Source organism: Silurus meridionalis, chromosome 5 (assembly GCF_014805685.1).
Source record: "Silurus meridionalis isolate SWU-2019-XX chromosome 5, ASM1480568v1, whole genome shotgun sequence".
Lineage (NCBI taxonomy): Eukaryota > Metazoa > Chordata > Actinopteri > Siluriformes > Siluridae > Silurus > Silurus meridionalis.
In genome coordinates this window covers 23,271,241-23,290,311 of record NC_060888.1, presented here as the reverse complement: position 1 = coordinate 23,290,311, position 19,071 = coordinate 23,271,241, and the positions used below count along the sequence as shown (strand labels likewise).

Here is a 19,071-nt window from a genome sequence, read left to right as displayed (position 1 = left end):
GAGCACTTAGACAGTCATGCATTAGGAAGTCTTTTATGTGAGGGAAGGACTTTTTCTAAAAAAAAGTATATATATATATATATATATATATATATATATATATATATATATATATATATATATATATATATATAAGTGCATCTAACTTGATGAATAATGTAACAGGTTTAGTGGGTCTGGAGTGAAAGAGCTCCTTGTTTTCAGGTCTCTTCATTAACACATTTGAGAAAGAGCTAGAATGCATGCTGGCCACTGTTGTCACAGTTACCCAACACTTGGCTTCGATTGTGTGATTTTTGTCTGCTGTTATGCAACCAAACTAATCAACCCCTCAAGAGCTGCTGAATCATTCTCACACCATCACAGTCAAATGGTTGACGGCCAATAAATTACATGGGGTAAAAAACCTGAACATTTAAAACCATATTGAATACTTATCCAGTATGATAAGGTAATCTAATTGATCCCTTACAGGAAACTTATTTGTTGAAACAAACAAACAAGTTAACCCCTTTAAAATCTTTAATAAAAGTCATTTGCAAACTGTTAAACATTCAACTCTTGGTTACTTTAGAACAGGCCTTCATTTGGAAGATGACGGCGACATGTATGTGAATATTTGATCTGTTAACTGGTTGTATATGTCAGATTTATTGTGTGACTCAGCCCAAGAAAAGCTGTTGCTATCAAACATAGTTTTCTTAATCAAAAAGTCAGTGTAATGATACAAGAACAGAGAATAAATATGCCAGTTTATGGAATGTTTGTGAAGAGATTTTATGCTCCCTTGTAAAATAATTTCATAGTATGAAAAAAATAATACAGTAGTTTGTTTTTATACATGGTGTGGCTGCTGTATTTTGTAGTTTATTTTGATACACTTGAAGTATCAACTAAGGTTTACTTCCAGGTCTACAACAGGAATTAGGAGGACTTTAGAAAGTGGGGAAGGAAGGAAGTAAGGAAGGAAGGAAGGAAGGAAGGAAGGAAGGAAGGACAGGTGTATTCTTACACCAATAGGAAGAAAGGCATGAAGGATGAAAGAAATAACAGGTGTATACTTAAACCAAAAGAAACAAAGGAAAAAAGAAAGAATCAGCGTATACTTACAACAGTAAGAACGAATGAAACAAGGAAGAAAGGAAGAACAGATGTGTACTTACACCAGTAGGAATGAAGGAAGGAAGGAAAGAAGGAAGGAAAAACCGATGTATACTTTTACCAGTAGGAATGAATGAATAAAAGAAGGAAGGAAGGAATAAATAACAGGTGTATACTTACACCAAAAGGACCAAAGGAAAAAGCAAGAATCAGTGTATAATTACACCAGTAGGAAGGAAGGAAGGAAGGAAGGAAGGAAGGAAGGAAGGAAGGAAGGAAGGAAGGAAGGAAGGAAGAACAGATGTGTACTTACATAGTAGGAAGGAATGAAGGAAGAAAGGAATAAAAGAAGGAGGAAGAAAGGAAAGAATGAAGGAAGAACAGGTGAATAGTTACACCAGTAGGAAGGAGGGAAGGAAGGAAGAAAGGAAGGTAGGAAGGAAGCAAGGAAGGAAGGAAGAAAGGAAGGAAGGAAGGAAGGAAGGAAGGAAGAACAGGTGTATACTTACACCAGTAGGAAATAATGAATGAAGGAAGGAAGGAAGTACAGGTTAATGCTTACACCAGTATTTTTTCAATATATTTTAAAAGATTTCTATTAGTATACCATTAATAACATATCATTATGATCGTATGTTCACATTATTTGGAGAGTTAACAGCCCTGGTGTAAAGGAACTACTTTTCTCCTGAATTAAGCAGCCATACATTTGAAACACTTTATCACCATCAAATGCTGTGCTGGTTTGTTTCTCAATGCTGCTCTCTGTGAAATGATTATACTTGTTATTTCTGTCATGTCTACCTAAATGCATTATCAAGTATGTGAGTATCTGTTTGCTGTAGCATGATAAAACAGCACGATGCTAGTTGTCGACTGTGTGAATTGGTGACATGACCTGCAATGAATCACATCCTGTCGAGTCCATTCAGCTGGGAGGATTAGCATTAGCAGGCTGGCTTATTGTTTTTTATTGAATAGGCGTCGGTCTGAGTGATGGAGCTAGTTTATCCCTGTTTACTTAACAACAGCTGTATTGTAGAAGTAATGTGTGTGTATTGTGTGGGGAATATGCTCATATTTTGGATGCTCTAAGAGATAAATGTGATTTTGCAGTGGAATGCTCTGAAGCAGCCTGACTAATCTCAGGTATTTTTTTTTTGTCGTTGCTATGGTGATTTCAGGTTGCTCTCCAAGATGGCTGGCATTAAGGAACAGCAATTCATCGAGGAGAAGCCGTTACTTCCAGAAACCAGAGGCCAGGAGACAGAATTGGTGAGTTTGTGTGTGTGTGTGTGTGTGTGTGTGTGTGTGTGTGTGTGTGTGTGTGTGTGTTTGTTACATTCGATGCATCTAATTATAGTGTATGAAGTAGGGATTTGGGTGTCCTCATTTTATGTGTGTGGATGATTTTGTATGTCTGTGAACCCACATAGTGCTCCATTTCAGTTTCAGCATATAGAGATATGAAAAGCACGTAATGCGGCGGGGGTGGGAGTGGGGGGAGACGGTGGTTGGTGGTGTCGAGAACGACGTCATCTAAAATAATGGTGTGGAAAATAACACCTTTATAAAAGCCTGTTTTTTTTATGGCTTGGAACATTCTGTATACTTGAGTACATAAAATTGTGTTGGATTTCAAGCCACATACAGTGAATGACGTAAACCGGCAACTAATTAAAGCTCTGGTTGATTGCTGAAGTGTTTTTACTTCTGTGTTAATCAGATCATTTGAAAAAAGGGGAAAAAAACTTTTTGAACTGTGATTTGAAATTTTGCCATGCAGAGAGACTCAGAGGTTTTATTCTTGTATGAGGCTTCTGGAACGATGCAAATGCAAATCTTAACAAAAATATAACTCTGAGATGCAAGAGAAACATTCTGCATAATGTAAACTGCATGGCTGAATCAGCATAGAGAATTTAAACTGTACTGCAGTGGTAAAGTCCAGGCAAAAAGGGTCAAAACCAAAAACACTAGGAACTGGACTTGATCCACATAGACTATAAAGTACCATAATAGACTATATAGATTATTTGTAGATCATTAAACATATGTTTACTTCTTATTCCAATGGCATTAAGAAATACAGTGAATTCATGCATGTGTTATATGTGTGGTGGTCTGGAAAACCCCATCGTTTAGACCAAAGTTATTCTTCTACCAAATCAAATAAGGAAAATGTAGAAAAATGCAGAAATGCTATTTTTTAACAGAGATTAAACTAAGAAATGAACAAGCCAGTTTAAAAAACAAAAGATGTAACAAAAATGCTAGCTTGCTGATTAGTTTTCTTCTCACATTGAACATCATGCTTTCAAGTTGTAGGTTATATTCCAATAGAACAACAGACACAATCAGTTATTTCAGCCCTTAAAATTTTCGATGATTCATGTCACCTACATTGTAGAAATTAACAGATCTAAACTTACTGCAATTTTTTCCTTACAAATGTAAGTGGAGTAACTTAATCTTACTCAAGGAAATATTTTAATTGCAATCAATTCAAATAAAATCAATAAATATTTGTTGTTTTTAGGCAATCAGAGACATTGTGCTGATGTCTTTTAATTGAATTGGCATAAAACTTGTAATGAAAATTGGAACATTTTGCCAGTAACGAGATTTTAAATAGCTATAAATTTACGTTTGTTAAAATAAGAGGCCTATTCCAAGGCCACCACACATATTCCTTAGTGGTTATTTTTGCAAGGCTACTTTAGCAAATTAAAGGTTATAAGATTTTGGTACTAAACACTGAGAAGTTCATAATCAGGAAAGGTGAAATCTGTATACGGCATAGTATACAAATGCTGGGATACTGATTGGAAGGTTGGGGGTTCAAACCCCGGAATCGCCAAGCTGCCACTCCTGGGCCCCTGAGCAAGGCCCTTAACCCTCCTTGCTCCAGGGGCACCGTATCATGGCCGCCCTGCACTCTGACCCCAGCCTCTGAGCAAGCTGGGATATGCAAAGAACAAATTTCACTGTGCTGTGATGTATATGTGACAAATAAAGGCTATTCTATTCTATTAGTACATGTCATAGTCGGCACATCTACAGGACGCTGTTTGTTTTTCCTGTAACACGTGTTTATGTGTAATGAGGCAGGCGAGAGGAGCATGTGTGAACGCAGGACCCTGCCCCCAGCCAGCACGCCCTACCCGCAAGTGGCATGAGATCGCTCGCCATTGGCTCGGTGTGACACGCCGCCACCGGACCAGCGGGGGGTGCATCCTGGTAACAAATGCACAGGCCATGCCCACTTCGTCTAACAGTAGATTAGAAGTAAATTCCTGTTTAGAATTGAATCTTAGAGTAGCTTGGAGTAAATCTCCTCTCTTGGAGGATCACAGAACTGCAGAACTTAGTGTTTTTTTTTTATTTGCAATTGGCAGAGGCTTTTATCCAGACTGCCACAGCCAAGTGTTTCACCAGGGTTCTCGGTCTGACCTGGGGTTTAAACCTTAACCACTGAACAACAAAAGCGACGCTTTAGTCATTTAGACTGTGCAGGCAAATCATGTTATTTTGTATTCAAGGAGCTCAAAACCTTTTCCACATTTTTCATCACTATACATGTACTAGTAATGTTCTCTTGTTATATCAGCACCTTTCGCAGGAATAACAGCCCAAAAAAAACATCCCAAAACAATACATTTATCTTAGGTTTTGTGGTTGAGGTCAAATCCCAGCTCTTATCCCTGTATCCCAGTTCAGTGCTTGGCTTGGATTCTGCCTCACTCAACCCTGTTTTGAATAAAAGCATCAGCCTAATGAATGAATAAATACTAAACTCTGCAGTCGATAAACATACAATAAATTGGCCAACAATATCCAGATTCTGAAGTGACTGTGTTTGCAGTCATTGTAGATTCATATGCTTTTCAGAAATACATAGTTCATTGCTGATGTGTTACTTCAGAAAACAGAACATAAATGCCCTTTTCATTAATAAAATAGAAAATGCTTTACTATAAGGTCCAAAAATAAGCAATATACTAATACTAACGCTTTAATAATAATGAATAAAGCTTTGCATTAATCAGGAAATAATGAAGTGTATACACTAACAGGCAAACAAAATACTTTTTGTATTTTATTTATTATTTTTTCAATTATTTTTTTTATTTAGCACACCCCATTCTAAACTATAACTGAAACCAAGACATACAGTATTATAAATAAAAGTAAATACCCAGTATACTATCGACTTTTTCCACCTGTGAAACATATAGATTGCATCATCATTATATAAATGCATAATTAGCATATTATTATGCTTTATTAGTATAAGTAATTAATTTCTGTGTTTAATTTGAGCCAAGTTCCTGCTAGAACATCATCATCAACATTAGATTGCACACTGTATGTAGTTATTTAAATATCTTAAAGTTCAGACTAGTTAAAAAGACACTAATAACCGTTGCTGATCCGAATAGAATATTGATGACTATTCATATACAAGGGATATAAAAAAGTCTACACACTGCAGATATAAACGTTTTGTGATGTAAGGTAATCAAGATGAGTCAAGATAAGTTCACTATATACAGAAAAGGTTGTGGACATCTGACTTTAAATTCATATGTGCTATATTTGATTCACATATCCCATTCCATATTTAATTAATTTAAAACTGTTTTAATAATCTTTATTCTTCTGGGGTGATATTTCAATATGAGGGAAGAATTCCCAGGGGGGAGCCAATGTTCCAATTCATCCCAAAGCTGTTCAGTAGGGTTGAGGTCAGAGCTCTATAGTGGGCCAATCAAGATCTTCCACTCCAAACCATGTAAACCATGGGTTGGTTCAGGAAGCTGGCTTTGTGCACAGGGGCACTGCCATGCTGGAACAGGTTTGGGTCTCCTAGTTCATGTAAAAGAGAAAGTTTTATTCTACTAAGTTTGGAGAAGAGCCACATATGGCTACAAAAGTCAGGTGTCCCAATACTTTCTCCCATATAGTGTAGATTATCTCAGATCAATAACCTGGTTGCAGAAGTGTGAACACACCGTAATTAAAAAATAGCATGCAGTCCTATTGGGTCTTTTTAATCTAGCAACTAAGATCATCTCTATTTGGCAATTTTCAACAGCCCTTTTAGGTGAGATCATGTGTTTATTTGGATTTGTACTCTGGTTTGTGACAGAAGGTGATTGTATTCTTCATCTTCTGCTGTCTGGAAGAGACCTACAGGTATAAAATAGATAGCCCCAGTCTAAAGAGAAAAGAATTGCAGGATACTTCCACCACAATTCACTCTGGATATGGTGATCATTGAGTGTCTTGTGTTTGTACCAAATGCAGGAGAATTATCCAAAAAAAGTTTACTTTTAACCACTCTACTCCATAGCCCTGATATGTAAATAATATATTTATATATAAGAATATATTCAGTTGGATATTCGTGCAACACATTTTATGTAGGTCTTTTGACACTCTTGCTATTAATGTTTTGTCTTGTAAAGATGTCCTGTTCTTGTTAAGGCCATTAGTGTGCCTCAGTTTCTTTTTTTGATGTTGATTCACATGGAACATATTGTATTCCATGGTCCATCAACCATATTGGAAAATATTTTATACTCCTTTCCTGCTCAATACCTTTGATCATAGACCAGTGGGATCCTGTAAAAAGCTTAAACCGTGAAGATTTTAAGAACGAAAAATCAAGGTTATTGTACTTTTTGACTATTTCCAAAAAAATCTGGGTTTTTTTTCTTTCTTTTGATTTGTGTTGGTTTCAATGACATCTTGCATGATTAATCTTGGTTTCATTTCTTACATCACACTATACTGCAGTTTGTTCAGGGGTGTGTAAACATTTTATATATCCATTGTATGTCTAAGTTGTCTGTTAATATCTGCACTGAACTATTTCCTAATGAAAGAATTCTAAAGATTAGTGCATGTATTAATTCATTAGCATGAAAGCATTACTCAAGTATTAATATATTGTTTATTGTGGACCTTAAAGTAAGTAGGATTAATTTATGAATACGTCTTCTTTAGGTAGCAAAAATAAAATTATATAATTTCTGATTGCATAAATTGATCGAGATTATGTAAACGCTGCTTAAGGGCAATAATAATTTCAGTGCACAGGTTTGTAAAAGCGCCACTTTTATCAGTTCATCATAATAAATCACCCCAGTCATGTTAGGTCAGGAGGCTGTAAATAGGATAAGATGATTAAGTTTTTGGTTTTTTTTTTTTTTTTTAACATATGAGTGTCTCCCTGCATTCCAGTACTGTGTGTAATGTGCTCTTGTCGACTTCCCAATATCATTTCCTGTTATGACTTTTTTGAATGCTTAAGTGAAATTGGATAGATCAGCATTTTTAGGTTCATTTTTAAAACAGAAAAGAGTCAATAAGGTTCACAGGCAGATCATGTACAGAACTTCTTAATTCAAGTAAAAGAATTTCCTTGAATTCAAAGCCTAATTGTATAAACACTTACATTTACTGAATGTCTGAAAGAGACAGCATGCTGTATACTATATAAATATCCAGTATGATTTTTACATTCAGGCTAACGTTAAGCTTTATTTCGAATCTGTCATTTTTGCAAGCGTGATTATTCTTGTTGCTTTTTGATACTAGCTAGTTGTTGAGATTTTTCTTTCTAAACTGAGTACAACTCAAAATCTTTCGGTGAAATCATGAACAAAAAACCAATACGTTTCAAAAGGTAGCCAAACATTCATGGGTGATTTAGATTTTGAACATATTCACTTAAAAATAACTTAAAAAGCAATACAATATCTATGAGTTTAGTCACTAACATTAAATTAGTGAAAGTGTTAACTAAGACTTTCCTCCAAATCTCTCATGTTTGCTAGCATGATAATAACTAGCCGAATGATACTGTACTATCTTGCTGTAACAATACAAACTTAAGAGTGTAAATAGCAGCAAGAAGATTATAGTGCTGGGAATTGGGTCTCATTCTCACTGTCCCATTTGCTAATATTTAGATTTAGATCATCTCCTTAAATCTCTTGTCTGATGCCAAGAAAAAGGTCATGTTTTACAATTATAGTGAAAAGTAGAAAGTAGAATGAAATGAGATAAAATATTAAAGAGCTTCTGAGAGTATGACTTGAGCTGAACTTAATATCGATACCAAATATAATTGAAAACCACTGGTCTGGTCTCCTAGCTGCAGCTGGACGCTCATCTACAGTATGTAGCAAACACTTCTCAGTCATGAAGGGAAGTCGACGAGGGCGTGTTAAAACACTATTGGAACGAGGCGTTCGACTCACATTAGTGTGTCAGTAAGCTCACGCTTTTGCAGATGACTGATCACTCTGTGTGTCATTGGATTTGTTCACGCTCAGTGTTGTGGCTTGTACTAAGTGTTTTGTCAGTGGCGGCATTTAATCTGCATCATGTTTAACCACAGGCCGAAAGAATCCCATAATCACATAACCACATTCCCAGGCTTTATTTTGGTGAATCCCTGAAACCCGCTAGTCTGAATGCAACTGCAAGCTCTTGTTTGTCTCTCTATCCCTCACAAGCCAGATTAGCTTACTCTTCTAACTTACACAATGTATCCAAAATGATGTTAAAACCAGGGATGGTAAGTTTATATTTTTTTTGCAGAGCTTGCTATATAATCTTGCACTAGTTGTTGTGGTACTATTACTAATATTTTACTAACACATCTCTCTTAATCGTTCAGCAGGGAAAGTATCTATGTTCCCAGGGCCACCTGTTTCACAGGAAACTTTGAAGGAATTATAATTTTTTTTAACCCAATGCTAAAATGCGCCATTTTCAATGCAGCCTGAAAGAATATACCCGGCCCTGGGGATATAGCATGAATCCAATAGACTTCTGACTACTGATTCAAGACGGGTGGACGGGTGACCCTTTCCTCCAACACTCCACTTGCATACGTGTTTAATCTATTATTTATCATTTTCAATGATAAATAATACCATGCATATCATTATGTGGAGTTTTAAACGATATGCATGCTGAGCCATGTTCTTGTACAGTTTTCTTTTTTCTTAATCAACTTCAATCAACGTGTATTATATTTTCAGCATCTTTGCTGTTTCAAATAACAAAATCTTTCGCTTTTGAACCCTTTCAAGAATCTGCTCAGACACAGTTGGCCATATTCAGAGTGGACAACCGAAGTACATGTCGCTATTTATATGGGGAGAAAACACTTTGAAAATGTATTCCGCTTATGTTGACCCTTAAGTTACACCTTAAACATTTACTATTAGAGATAGAAAATGCAGACTGAAAAACAAGACCCAATTTAAAATGAAGGAAATTGTTAAAAAAAAAACAAAAAAAAACAGTTAGATACAAAAGTATTGGAACACCAGACTTTTCTAGTTATGTGTGGTTTTCTCCAAACTGTTCACACAAAGATGGAGGCACACAATTGTATGGGATATCTTTGGATGTGGTAGCATTATTATAGCACCAGATGGGGACTAAATGTCAAATGGGATTTCCAAAACTCTTATGGTCAGGTGTCCACCAACTTTTGTCAATATAGTGAAAATCTAATAGTCTTGTAGTCCAGTATTTCGCAAATATATCCTGTTGCAGCAACAGTATTTATTACATAAGTTACTGCCAATTTGGTCTATCTAACAATAGAAGATGCTCGGGATAAGCAGTGTGTCCTCTGCTGTTGTTTTTGCAGAAGAAAAATGCTGTAAATTTGAACAAAACAACATTAATAATTAAATATTAATGTCATGTATGCATATTAACACATTTATTAGTAGCCTTGAAAGGCATTCAATAGTTCTATTTTTAATGTATAGAACGAAGCTATTTTCAAACAGTAGAATTAAAATTAAATTGCTCCTCACTTAAGCTGATTTCATGCAAGAAACATACATGCTTAACTCCAGGTTGAGGACTGACCACACCTTCTTGTTAGCCAGAGGCCTGAGTACTGCATGTGCACAATTACCATATACGTTCTTGCAACACGCTCAGCTCAGCTCAGCTCTGAATACAGCACTGTGCATACTTTGATGTCTACACCTAAGCTAACCCTTTTCACTTGTGTAATTCTTGCTGTGTGTTGTTTTAGGACGTCCCCTCACACACACTAACCTCTCTGCTTCTCTAAACTGTTGTGCAGGAATTGATCCATGATCCAGTTGAAGAATGAAAACAAACAAGAACCGGTTATCATGTTCTGTCTAAATGCTAGCCGGTTCCTGTTTTCATTCTGTTTCTCTTTAGCCTTTTAGTCATCTGTATTACAGCGTATTCAAGTGATGAAAACAGTCCTGTGCATCTGAGAGCAACTGGAAAGGACGAGCATTTCCCTCCATGTAGAAAATATTTCACAGTGATTTATAGCCGTCCAGTTAGTGCTCTTTCAAGCAGCTCCAGTTATGCTAATTGTGTTTTTGTACTTTTGCGTAGTTATTCCAGCGGTCCTGACTGCATTTATGTTCATGTGTTGCAGGAGAACTGTGAGAGCTTCACACCTGTTGGAGACTGGAAGGTACTGAAAATATTTTCTATCAGGTTGCAATGTAATTCCTAAACCCCAAGTAGCAGCAATATTTATAAAGATAGGTATCCAGTAATAAACCAAGGGCACCAAATTCAGGAAAGCAAAATGGAGGATGCAAGTGGAGTGTGCAAGAATGGTGACTGTGCAAACACTTTAATGTGGTCTAAGACTATAAATGGAGGCCCAAAGTTTTGTGCCCAGAGCTATTGATCCAATGCTCCTAGAAGTAAGAGCTCAGATGTATTAATTATGTATGTATAAATAGAGTAGTTTTGCTCTCTTATGATTTGTGTATGAGAAATAAAGCATAAAGGAAGACTAATAGGGATTTGTGTATAGCTGAATCACTGTGACTAGCATGACTGTAAAGACAAGGTCAATTTGTCTTGCTATTTGATCCTTATACTGTACATGCACCGTATGATCAGATATCAAGCTTTCAGGATGACAGTGATACTGTATTTGAAGTGCAGTGTAGTATACATCATAAGAGACTGAAGGACATAAGGTAATGCTTTATTTATAGTGTATCTACATAATGACCTCATGCTACATGTACATGCCCTAAAACTGTTCACATTCAGGCTTTCTGAGAATGTATTATGATTTTATTTCAAATGTAGTCTAAAGAGGAATAGGAAAAATGAATGACATGGAAAATCTCATCATCCAAGGAAGGACTACAATGATCTCTACAGAACTGAGTGATAAACAGGTTTAGAGAGCCTTCTAGTGGTTGAAGAATTTGATGTTTAAAAATTATGTTCTCTGGCAGGTAAAACACCAACATAAATTAAGTGTATAAGAATGCATTTTAAAAAATTAATAAATAATAATAAAAAAAAAAAAATTATATATATATATATATATATATATATATATATATATATATATATATATATATATATATATATATGTATATAATTTTTATTTTTTTTATTATTTATTCCTATATATATCTTAATTGTTTATTGTTTATTTAAAAAAAAATGGAAAGTAAATGAACAGAAGAGAAATCCAGATCAAATCCATATTTGTTGTGGCTACCCTTGGCCTGCAAAAGTCATTGATTCTTCTACAGACTTACACTGTAACAGTTTTAGAAGGAACTCGGCAAGTAGGTTGTTCCAAACAGATCTTCTGTGGAAGTAGGCTGCCTTAAATCCTTTCTTTTTATGCAATCCCAGACAGACTCAAAGACGTTAAGGTCAGGACACTGTTGGGGCCAAAACTATTACTTACAAGACTGAAGATAATTCTTAACGACATTGACTGTATGTTTGGGGTTATTTTTTTGTTGCAGAATACATTTGGGTTTTGAATGATGGATAAGTATCTGCCTGTATTTCTTAACATTGAGGATGCCATTAATCCTGACCAAACCTTCAGTTTCATTTGCAGAAATGCAGCCCCAAACTTGCAAGAAACCTCCACCATGCTTCACTCTTACATTCAGACACTAATTACTGTAATTCTCTTCAGCCCTGCGGCAAACAACTTGCCTCCTGGTACAGGAAGATATTTTAGATTTTGACTCATCAGACCAAAGCACCTGCTGCCATTATTCTCCACCCAAGTTTCTATGTTTTTCTACATAGTTGAGTCGCATAGCCATGTTTCCATGTCGGAGGTATCGCTTTTTGGCTGCAATTCTTCCGTGAAGACCACTTCTAGCCAGACTTCTTCAGACAGTAAATGGGTATACCTGGGTCCTACTGGTTTCCATCAGTTCTTTGCTAATGGCACTGAGGGACCTCTTCTGATGTTGAAGGGAAGTAAGCATGATGTGTCTCTCATCCCCTTAATTAAATTTCCTTGGCCGAACACTGGGTCTACAGTCCTCACAATTTCCTGTTTCTTTGTTCTTTTATAAAATAGCTTGAACAGCACATAATGAAAGCCCTGTCTGCTTTGAAATCTTTGTCTGGGAGAGACATTGCTGATGCTGAATACATACCTTGTATCTTGTTGCTGTGCTCAGCCTTGCCATTTTATATTCCCTGTGACAAACTTCACCTTAGTAGCAGAGTTTGACTGTTCCTTACCCATTTTGAAGCCTCCTACACAGCTGTTTGTGTTCAGTTAATGACTGTGTTTCAACCTATGCATGAAATTGATCATTAGCACCTGCTTGGTATAAGTGGTTAATTATGCACCTGACTCTGATCCTCTGACCTTGTGCAGTGTACAAAGTGTGCAAAAGTAAGAATCTTAAAGCCAAAGTGTGGTCACACCAAATAGTGATTTGATTTCCCTTCTATTTATTTACTTTCCATTTTGTTGAATGATAAAAAAAATAAATGATTTACATTTGTATTATTTGAAGCATTTTCACTTTACAGCATTTTTTGACACCTGCTTAAAACTAAGCATGTCTTGAACTCTTTTGCTGAGACTGTCCTGAGGTTCACTGAATTGGCTGCTTTCAGCACTTCCTAGGGGTATTCTTTAGTTTTGGGTGGTATTTAATTTCTTTCTCTGTCCAGATGATCTGCTAAATTATTCAGATCTGGACTCTGTGGAGGCAACCCATGACTGTCAGTGTTTTTTTATTTGTTTTTCTCTTCAATGCAATCCAATGAAAATTGAACACTAGGGCACTGTACATCTACAAATCTAGTTTGTTATGGAACAAGAACACTGAAGTGATTACGATATTTATTTATTTAGTAACTGCATTCATATCTTATTCATAAAATACCAGTTTACCATGTGAACTGGCCAAGAAGGCATCATTTTTATATTGTTAAAATATATTTTTATATTAAATGTAATATTTTTATTGTTAAAATACAACAATAACAGGTTAAAAAGGAGAACAAAATGTAAAGATTTTATAAATCAGTTGAACAGAAAACATAATACCTAGTAATAAAACCAAATATTGCAGAAGCATCCTGTCACGGTTGCGAAGTAACTGAAGCAAAAACACCAGGGTAGCAAAAAAGGGTTTTTACTGAGGTAGGATGCAACAGAAAAGAAAACAACCAAAATGCAAATGACTGAACGAAACGGTTCTTCGGAGAGGAAGAACCGAGCGGTCTCTGAGGAATTAGAGATCGTGTAGGGCATCCACGGGAAGGTGGATGGTGTGTAGCTGGGTCGCAATGTTCCTATACGTGAAGTAGTAGAACTGACGGTGAGTGAGAGAATGAGAGGGGTTTATGTAGGGCGGCAGATAATGAGCCGCAGGTGCCGATACTTAGTATGATGGGGACAGACTACGTGTGTGTGTGGAGCTGGGGAATGGCGTGGCAGGCTGTCCCCTGACACATCCTCTATTCCACCTTAACTCGATGCTATTTATATTTACCATCAGTTGAACCAGTGAAGGGAGCACAGTTAGTTTTAAGTGTTTTGTAAGTTGTTCCACATTGTTCAAGCATTAAAATTAGAAAAAAAATGTCCTAGCTGAAGCTGAATACCAAGTCGAATAAGGTCCTTTTGAGCCACGGCTGTAATGTTCTGTAGAAATTATACAGATACATATTAATAAAGCAGTACCAGTGTGAGCTTCACCGTAAGTCCAGAGGTTGCAGTTCAGCCTTAGCACAAAGGATACATGTTTTATGGTCACAACCAATCATAAAATGTAAGAGATTGAAAAAAGAAAAAAAAAAGGGTATCTATCTTATTTTAAAATGTGATGCATGTTTGGAGCAAGAGCAGTTGCAGTTGAGTGGACTACTATATAAGGTCTACTAAACAGCAACGTGAACCTACTATATAGACTATAGACATTATAGCACATTCTGGGAGCAAGCTAAATACATTTTCCACTAAAGTAATTGCAGTCAACTAACACTTTTATCCAAAGTGGGTTACAGATTTACATTTACTGTACATTTACATTTGTGTCATTTAAGGCAGACCCCTTGTCCAGAGTGACGTACAAAAGTGCTTTGACTCTCTAGCAATGAATAAATCTACACTGGTACACTAGATTCCAAACTTAAGATAAATCAGCCTACAATTGAATATTTTCTTTTTTTTTTTTTTTTCACAAAGCAAACTTGGAAAATGCTAGTTTAAGTGTTTCAGAAAGAGGTAAGCCTTCACCTGTCGCTTGAAGAAAGCCAGGAACTCTGCTGTTCGGACATCTAGGGGAAGTTCATTCCACTATCTTGGTGCCAGAACAGAGAAGTGCCTTGAAGTATACTTACCTCTCAGCCTGAGAGAAGGTGGTACCAGTTGAGAAGTGCTGGAAGGTATCAGACAGCGTGGTGCAGTGCAAGGTTTGATGAGGTCTCCGAGGTAAGATGGTGCTGGTCCATTTTTGGCCTTGTAGGCAAGCATCAGTGTTTTAAATCTGATACGTGGAGCTACTGGAAGCCAGTGAAGGAAGCGCAGCAGTGGCGTGGTGTGGAAGAAATTGGGTCACAAGTCGTGCAGCTGCGTTTGGATCATCAGAAATGGTCAAATCCTTCAGATGTTGTAGAGAAGAAATCAACAAGAATCAGCCACATTAGCAATATGTGAGGAGAAGGACAGTTGATTGTTCATAGCTACCCCAAGGTTGCGAGCAGTGGCTGAAAGGGAGACAAGAGAGTCATGAAGAGTTATTCAGAGATCTTGACCTGGAGATTAATCACCTGGGATGACCAGCAGTTCTCTTTTGCTGGGGTTAAGTTTTAATGGATAAGCATTCATCCATAAAGATATGGCCATCAACAATGCCAAAATCTGGAAGCTGTGCTATCTGAGGCAGTTTAAGTAAAGATAAGTTGAGTGTCATCTGCATAGCAGCGGTAAAAAAAACACTATGAGATATGACTTCACCAATAGAGTGGGTATAGAGGGAGAAAGGGAGGGGACCAAGTACCGAGCCTTGTGGGACACCAGTGGAGAGTCTGCGTGAGGCAGATGTGGACCCCCTCCATGTTACCTGGTATGAGCGACCTTCCAGGTAGGAAGCAAACCATTCCCATGCTGCTTCACGGATACCAAGGCTCCTAAGTTTAGACAAGAAAGTCTTGTGGTTGACTTTGTCGAATGCTGCTGAAAGATCAAGGATGATGAGTACAGATAGCAGCTTGGCTGATCGAGCAGCATGTAGTTTCTCAGTGACAGCCAAAAGGACCATCTCTGTAGAATGTGCTGCTTTGAAGCCAGACTGGTTTGGATCATGGTGGTTGTTCAGTTATAGATAGACAGACAGTTGGTTAAAAATAGTGCGCTCCAAAGATTTAGAAAGAAAGGAGAGAAGTGATACTGGTCTGTAGTTGTTGATGTCCGATGAACCCAGAGCAGGTTTCTTCAAGATGATAATAGCCCCTGCTTGCTTGTCGATAGTTGGCACATGGCCAGATATTAAGGACCCATTGATGATCGTGGAGATGAACGGCAGTAGGTCTTGTGAGATGGTCTGAAGCGTGGTTTAAGGGATTGGATTCAGAGGGCAGGTGGTGGGATTGAAAGATTGGATGACTTGCAGTACCTCATCTTCTGTTAAGGTTGAGAAGCTTGACAATTAATGATTCCTGGCTGTGTAGTGTAGTCTGGAAGTGAAGGCCTAGCAGATTTCCTTAATCTTCTTTTCATAGAAGGAGGCAAAGTCATCAGCAGTCAGGGAGGATGGAGCAGGAGGGGCAGGGGGGTTGAGTAGTGAAGAGAATCTTGTGCAGAGGCCTTGAGCTTTTCCTTGTAGAAGGCAGTCTTGGCAGAAGTCATGTCCGAAGATAATTTGGTCAGGAGTGCACGGTAAGATGCGAGGTCTGCGTCAAGTTGTGACTTTTTTCCACTTTCTCTCTGCTCATCTGAGTTCTTGCCGATTGCTGCGCAAGACTTCTGACAGCAAGGGGGGTGGGACAAGAAGTCTTCTTCTACAGATTAAGACAAGTCTTCTTCTACAGATGAGCCAGACACAACGTGAGGGATATGAGGTGGCTTGGTGGTGCTAGAATTCTCATTCTGACAGACAACAATGACAATAACCCAAAACCGTAATCGATGTGTTACTACTGTCCTAATATTAGAGTCAATTTAAACAATTTAAACTCACACTGATCAGTCTCTACGCAACCAATCTGTTTACTTTGGGTAGACGTTTACATGATTCTCTTTTTCTGGGTCTGTCTCCCCTGGGTCTTCCTTTTTCCCCTTTCACCTTACAGACAGCTTGAGAGAAGGAAAGAAATTTGCAAAAAATAAGAAATATGTTTTTGGTAAAAAAGTGAACAACTGTTTTAGAGACATTCAGCAAACAGCATATTGAAAAACAGAAAAACAAGCTCAGTCCGTCATTGATGTAGAGATAACACATACAAGGTGTTAGCTACAGCTGAATGCACATATACTTGTATGCTCTTAGGATGAGTTAAAGAAATCAAAGAATGTCATAGAGATAGATAGATTTCATAGTTCATGTCTAATATGTCCGAACAGTATACAAAATAATCATATATTAATTATTATACTGTATAAATGTTATTAGCGGAAGAAAACAAAAACATGACATAATATTATTTCCAAAATTTGCATAGTTTTTTTTTAATGTTGTGTTAATATTTTTATTATGTAAAATATATATATATTTTTTTATGTATGAAATGTTTTGCCACATTCCAGCAACCCTGAACACACATGAATTATTAGGCTAATTATTAATCTCAGCCTCAGATGAGCTACTGGATCTGCTTATTGAGAATATGTGCAACCTGCAATACCAATGTAGCACACTAATGTTGAGAATTTTGAGAGCTTCTTTTAACAAATCAGACCTTTGTGGGTACAGTTGTTACCTGTGACAGGCCGTGTATTATTTTAAACCAGAAAATCAGATATGTGTCACTCCAACTTGTTAATGTGCATACCATTTACTGTACAAAGGAAATATTGCATACTATAATGTAAAATATATAACTAATCATGAACCAGATTTGTATTAATGGCTGGCCACCAACAAACAAGGAAGCATAGGCAAAGCAAATGTGAAAGATAATCATTGAATATGAGAATTTTTCAGTTTCCTTGTTAGACAGATTGATGATGACTTGATGAAATGTTGGTTTAAAGCCTTGGACCAACAGATACAAAGGCCACACCTTCTTTAATGGAACTGACAGACACATAGGCCAAACTTTCTTCACTGGGACTAAGAGATACAGCAGCCCCACCTCCTTACCAGAGACTGATAGACACAGTGGCCACACCTCCTTTACTGGGAATGACAGCCACAGACACAAGGCCTCTATTACTGGGAATAACAAGAACAAAAGATCCTTCCCTTTGTTGTCTTGCATTGAACGTGTCCACCAAACAAGTAAATATAAATACGTTATTTATTTAATACTGATGTATTTTTGTACTGTTATTTATTACCACTGTTATGGCTGCTGTATATATTACTACTGCTGTTGTGGTCATATGTGAAGTGCTCGAGACCAGATTGCACCAGATCTGAAGGGAGTCAGGCAGTAAAGGGGTGGGGAGAGCTTGAGGAAAGGGGGGGATGGTGAATTTGGATAGGACCACGTTCACCATCCATGACCCAGAAATGCTGCAGAGGAGAAAATGTAGGATGACAACAGGCTTTGTAAAAGTGACAGAAAAACCAGCCAATCATATCCCACCAGCGGCGAATAGAAGGCCGAGTTGTACTGTAAAGGCGGGGCAGAGGAAGACAAGTGCAGAATGAGGAGAGGAGAGAAAGAGTAAAGCACCGTAGCAACAGAAACATCTCTGCATCCTCTTGTTGTCTGGACCCTTATCCGCCTGAAAGAAAAGGGCCACCGGCTGCTGACTCATCTATTTCTGAGTCCTCTTCTCAGCCTTCCTCTTTTGCATCCTCATCCTCCTCTTTAGCCATGCCTGAGTGTTGGGATGGGGTGAGTGCTCTTGGACTGATTGCGTGAGGGAATGATGGATGTCTGTGTTTGAATATGTGGCCTTATTGTTTATTTAAGGATTTGAGCATGTGCTATTGTGTTCCTTTGCATGCCGATGTGTGTGTAGGGGTTCAGCATTAAAACGAATTGAAGAAAAATTATTTTGCATATTTCTGCATTTTGATTGATGGGTCATGGATAAATAGTTTTAGAGAAAATTACACATTTAATATACAATACTATATCTAATTATACAGCAGTATATAAATATGTTTAAAAAATCATAGAACACAGCAATGCATAAACCTACAGCAATGCATATTGTATGTATAAATGATGCAATATATAATACTGTAGTATATGAAAATTGCGATGGTGGTATTAATAAGTAATAAAGTATTATAATGACTGCATTTCACTACAGCATGCTGCTGTTACTTTATACGATACAGCTGAAAAAAAAAAAGGATTATCCATCATTAAATTTTCAATATCATACACACCACTATGTTAGACGCATGTGTGTCATAAGTGAATTTATCGGGGGATGAAATCTGTGCTAAGACATCTGTGTATGGCAGTGCAGGTGCAGAGTCATTGGTGTGCATTCCCACAAGACACACACACATA

The 19,071-nt window shown here is 37.2% G+C and overlaps 1 protein-coding gene across 7 annotated transcripts in view; it reads left to right on the top strand.

The window, feature by feature from the left end:
- The window catches only part of ndrg4 (NDRG family member 4), a 39,670-nt gene that overhangs the window by 5,737 nt on the left and 14,862 nt on the right, over nucleotides 1-19,071 (top strand). For 3 of the 7 annotated variants that reach the window (XM_046849078.1, XM_046849080.1, XM_046849079.1), the window contains 3 exons: nucleotides 2,286-2,376; nucleotides 4,213-4,341; nucleotides 10,565-10,603. In XM_046849078.1, coding sequence (XP_046705034.1) covers nucleotides 2,286-2,376; nucleotides 4,213-4,341; nucleotides 10,565-10,603 — 259 coding nt within the window. Of the gene's footprint in view, nucleotides 1-2,285; nucleotides 2,377-4,212; nucleotides 4,342-10,564; nucleotides 10,604-18,232; nucleotides 18,442-19,071 lie in introns of those variants that run through there. The other 4 variants (XM_046849081.1, XM_046849082.1, XM_046849083.1 and 1 more) reach the window with 3 other exon arrangements.